The sequence below is a fragment of the Eriocheir sinensis genome, chromosome 60 (assembly GCF_024679095.1).
Source record: "Eriocheir sinensis breed Jianghai 21 chromosome 60, ASM2467909v1, whole genome shotgun sequence".
Lineage (NCBI taxonomy): Eukaryota > Metazoa > Arthropoda > Malacostraca > Decapoda > Varunidae > Eriocheir > Eriocheir sinensis.
In genome coordinates this window covers 2,661,180-2,666,179 of record NC_066568.1, presented here as the reverse complement: position 1 = coordinate 2,666,179, position 5,000 = coordinate 2,661,180, and the positions used below count along the sequence as shown (strand labels likewise).

The 5,000-nt window shown below is 53.7% G+C and overlaps 1 protein-coding gene across 1 annotated transcript in view; it reads left to right on the top strand.

Annotated features, from left to right (window-relative positions):
* Positions 1 to 5,000, top strand: part of LOC126985605 (beta-1,4-glucuronyltransferase 1-like) — a 19,318-nt gene that overhangs the window by 5,854 nt on the left and 8,464 nt on the right. The window contains exon 2 of the mRNA XM_050840759.1: positions 1 to 210. This exon is cut by the window's left edge and continues 255 nt beyond it. Coding sequence (XP_050696716.1) covers positions 1 to 210 — 210 coding nt within the window. The remainder of the gene's footprint in view (positions 211 to 5,000) is intronic.

The window sequence follows — 5,000 nt, the reverse complement described above, 5'->3', positions numbered from 1 at the left end:
ACGAGAGGGGGAGGGGGTGGAGGGGGTGGGGTTGTGGTGGGGGTGGGGGATTTTGAGGTGGTGGGGCCGAAGGGGAGGTGGGATGCCCGGAGGAGTTACAAGACCCATGACCATGTGTACACGGGACCCCATTATGTAGCGCTGTCCCAGTCTTCGTCCGTCTGTCTGGCTACCCAAACCTCCGTGGACCGACTCTTCTGGTTAGCCCAAGTAAGTGTTTGTTTATGTTATCTTTCCCTTCCTTCCTCTCCCTTCCACCCTACCCTCTTCCCTCCCTTCTTTCCTCTCCCTTCAACCCTCCCCTCTTCCCTTCCTTCTTTCCTCTCCCTTCCACCCTCCTCTTCCCTCCCTTCCTTCCTCTCCCTTCAACCCTCCCCTCTTCCCTTCCTTCTTTCCTCTCCCTTCCACCCTCCTCTTCCCTCCCTTCTTTCCTCTCCCTTCAACCCTCCCCTCTTCCCTCCCTTCTTTCCTCTCCCTTCAACCCTCCCTCTTCCCTCCTTCTTCCCTCTCTTAACTTCCCCACCTTCAACCTCCTCTTCCTCCCTTCCTTCTTTCGTAACCCTCCCCTCTTCCCTCCTTCTTCCTCTCCCTTCACCCTCCCTCCTTCCTTCCTTCTTTCCTCTCCTTCCCTCCTTCTTCCCTTCCCTTCAGCCACCCTCTTCCCTTCCTTCCTTCCTCTCCGCTCAACCCTGCCCTCTTCCCTTCCTCCTCTCGTAACCTCCCTCTTTCACTCATTCTTTCCTCCTTCAACCCCTCCCCTCTTCCTCCTTCTCCTTCTCCTTCTTCCTTTCCCTTCCCTTCAGCTCTTCCTCCTTCTTCTTATCCTTCCTTGTTCTTACCTCCTCTTTTCCTTCCTTCTTTCTCCTTCAGCCCTCCTCTCTTGCCTTCTTCTTTCCTCCCACAACATTACCTCTCCTCTTCCCTCCTTCCTTCACTCTCCTTCATTCCTCCCTCTTCCTCCCTTCTTCCTCTTCACAACCTCCCCTCTTCCATATCCCTTCTTTCCTCTCCCCTTCCACCCTCCTCTTCCTTCCCTTCTCCTCTCCCTTCCCACCTCCCTCTTCCCCTTCCTTCTTTCCTCTCCCTTCACCCTCCTCTTCCCTCCTTCTTTCCTCTCCTTCACCCTCCCCTCTTCCCTCCCTTCTTTCCTCCTTCCACTTACTCTTCCTCTTCCTCCTTCTTTCCTCTCCTTCCACCCCTCCCTCTTCATCCCTTCTTCTCCCTTCTACCCTCCCTCTCTTCCCTTCCTTCTTTCCCTCCTTCAACCTCCCTCTTCCATCCTTCCTTCCTCTCCCTTCAGCCTCCTCTTCCCTCCCTTCTTTCCTCCTCCCTTCAGCCTCCCCTCTTCCTCCCTTCTCTCCCTTCAGCCCTCCTCTTCCTCCTTTTCCTCTCCTTCAGCCTCCCTCTTCCTTCCTTCAACCTCTCCTTCAACCCTACCCTCTTCCCTCCCTTCTTTCCTCTCCCTTCAACCCTCCCCTCTTCCCTTCCTTCTTTCCTCTCCCTTCAACCCTCCCCTCTTCCCTCCCTTCTTTCCTCTCCCTTCAACCCTCCTTCTGCTTCCCTCCCTTCTTTCTCTCTCTCCTTCCACCCCTCCCCTCTTCCTTCCTTCTTTCCTCTCCCTTCCACCCCTACTCTACCTCTTGCATGCCCTCCCTTCCTTCTCCACCAACCCTCCCTCTTCCTCCTTCCTTTCCTTCCTCTCCCTTCCACCCTCCCCTCTTCCTCCCTTCCTTCCTCTCCCTTCAACCTCCCCTACCCTCCCTTCTTTTCCTCTCCTTCTAGCCTCTTCTCCTTCTTCATCTTCCTTCACCCTCCCCTCTTCCTTCCATTATATCTCCACCCCACCTCCTCTTCCCTCCCTTCTTTCCTCTCCCTTCAACCCCTCCTCCCTCTTCCCTCCCTTCTTTCCTCTCCCTTCCTTCTTCTCTTCCTCCCTCTTCCCTTCTTTCCCTGCTTTCCTCTCCCTTCCACCCACTCCTCTTCCTTCCCTTCTTTCCTCTCCTTCCACCACCTCCTCTTCCTTCTTCTTTCCCCTTCAGCCTCCCTTCCTCTTCCTCTCCTTCTTCTCTCCCTCTCTTCTTCCTCCCCTCTTCCCTCCTTCTTCTCCCTCTTCCTCCCTTCAACCCCTACCCTTTCTCATATTTACCCTCCTTCTCTTCCTTTCCCTTCCACCTCCCCTCTTCTTCCTCTTTCCTCTCCCTTCACCCTCCTCTCTTCCCTTCCTTCTCCTCTCCCTTCAACCTCCCTCTTCCTCCTTCTTCCCTTCCTCTCCTTCAGCTTTCATCTCCTCTTCCTCCCTTCTTTTCCTCTCCTTCAACCCTCCCCTCTTCCTTCCTTTCCTCTCCTTCAGCCTCCCCTCTTCCTCCCCTTCTTCCTCATCCTTCGTGCTCCATCTTCCATCATTCATTTCATCAACAAACTGACCTCATCTTCATCACAACCATCATTCACCATCATATTTCATTAACATCTCGGCATCCTCTTCCTTCATTCATCATTCGACCATCATCTTTAAAACTGACAAAACACATCTTCATCATTAATAATAATTTGGACAGCCTCCCTCTTCCTCCACTTCCTTCTCTCAAACCCTTCAACCTCTTCCTCCCCTTCTTTCCTCTCCCTTCTCAACCCTCCATGCTCTTCTCCCTTCCTTCTTCCTCAGCCTCCTCTTCCACCCTTCTTCCTCCTTCAACCCTCCTTCAGCCTCCCTCTTCTGTGGCCTTCCTTCTTTCCCTCTCCCTTCAACCCTGCCCTCTTCCTCCCTTCTTTCCTCTCCTTCAACCCTACCTCTTCCTCCTTCTCCTCTGTCACCCTCTCCCCTCTTCCCTCCTTCCTTCCTCTCCCCTTCAGCCCTCCTCTTCCCTCCCTTCTTTCCTCTCCTTCAGCCCCTACCCTCTTCCTCCTTCTTTCTCTCCTTCAACCTCTCCCTCTTCCCTCCCTTCTTCCTCTCCTTCATCCTCTTACCTCCACCTTTCCTCTCCCTGTACCCTTTTCCTTCTTTCCTCTCCCTTCAACCTACCCTCTTCCTCCTTTCATGCTTTCCTCTCCTTCAGCCTCCCCTCTTCCTCCTTCTTTCCTCCTTCCCAGCCTCCCCTCTTCCTTCCTTCTTTCCTCTCCTTCAGCTTCCCTCTTCCCTCCCCTTCTCCTCTCCTTCCACCCTCCCTCTTCCTCCCTTCCTCTCCTCTCCTTCCAACCCTCCTCTTCTCCCTCCCCATGCTTTCTTTCCTCTCCTTCAACCCCTACCCTCTTCCCCTCCTTCTTCCTCTCCTTCAGCCCTTCTCTCTTCCTTCCTTCTTTCCTCTTCCCTTCAACCCTTCCCCTCTTCCCTTCCTTCTTTTCCTCTCCCATCAGCCTCCCTTCCCTCCCTTCTTTCCTCTCCCTTCCAGCCTTCAACCTGCTTCCTTCTCTCACTCTTCCTTCCTTCTTTCCTCTCCTTCAACCCTCCCCTCTTCCTTCCCTTCTTTCCTCTCCCTTCAACCCTCCCCTCTTCCCTCCCTTCTTTCCTCTCCCTTCAACCCTCCCCTCTTCCCTTCCTTCTTTCCTCTCCCTTCAACCCTCCCCTCTTCCCTTCCTTCTTTCCTCTCCCTTCTCCTCTCCCTTTGACCCTCCCTCTTCCTTCCTTCTTTCCTCTCCTTCAACCCTCCCTCTTCCCTTCCTTCTTTCTCTCCTTCAACCCTCCCCTCTTCCCTCCTTCTCCAACCTCCTTCAACCTTCCTTCAACCCCTCCCTCTTCCTCCTTCTTTCTCTCCTTCTTCACCTTCAACCCTCCCTCTTCCTCCCTTCTTTTTCCTCTCCCACCCAGCCCTACCCTCTTCCCTTCCTTCTTTCCTCTCCCTTCAACCCTCCCCTCTTCCCTCCCTTCTTTCCTCTCCCTTCCAACCTCCCCTCTTCCCTTCCTTCTTTCCTCTCCCTTCAACCTCCTCTTCCTTCCTCCCTTCTTTCCTCTCCTTCAACCCTCCACCTCCTTTCCTCCATGCTTTCACTCTCTCTTCAGCCCTCCTCTTCCCTCCCTTCTTTCCTCTCCTTGTACCTTCCTCTTCCTCCTTCTTTCTCTCCCCTTCAGCCTCCCTCTTCCCTCCTTCTTTCCTCTCCTCCTTCTTTCCTCTCCCTTCAACCCCTCCCCTCTTCCCTTCTTCTCCTCTCTCCTTCAGCTTCCCTAACCTTCAACCTCCTCTTCCTCCTTCTTCCTCTCCCTTCAGCCTCCCTCTTCCTTCCTTCTTTCCTCTCCTTCTTCCTCCCCTCTTCCCTCCCTTCTTTCCCTCTCCCTTCAACCCTCCCTCTTCCCTTCCTTCTCCTCCCTTAACAACCCTCCTCCTCTTCCCTCCTTCTTTCTTCCTTCAACTCTCCTTTCACCCTCCCCTTCTTCCTTCCTTCTTTCCTCACTTCCTTCAGCCCTCCCTCTTCCCTCCCTTCTCCTCTCTCTCCCCAGCCTCCTCTTCCCTTCACTTCTTTTCCTCTCCCAACCCCCCTTCAACCTCCCCTCTTCCCTTCCTTCTTTCCCCTCTCCCTTCAGCCCTCCTCTTCCTTCCTTCTTTCCTCTCCTTCACCTACCTCTTCCCTCCCTTCTTTCCTCCTTCAACCTTCCAACCTCTTCCTCTTCACTTCCTTCTTTCCTCTCCCTTCAACCCTCACCTCTTCCTTCCCTTCTTTTCCTCTCCTTCAACCTCCCCTCTTCCTTCTGCCTTCTTTCCTCTCCTTCAACCCTCCCTCTTCCCTTCCTTCTTTCCTCTCCCTTCAGCCTCCTTCAGCCTCCTCTTCCCTTCCTTCTTTCCTCTCCTTCAACCCCTCCCCTCTTCCCTTCCCTTCTCCTCTCCCTTGTTTTCCCCTCACCCCCCTTCCTTCTTTCCTCTCCTCCTCCTCCTCCTCCTCCTCTATATTTTTTTCTCTTCGTAGTTTTTTTCTTTTTCTCATTCTTTCTCTTTCTCTTTCTTTTCCTCTTCTTTCTATTCCTCTTTCTTTTCCTCCTCCTCCTCCTCCTCCTCCTCCTCTGGTTAGCC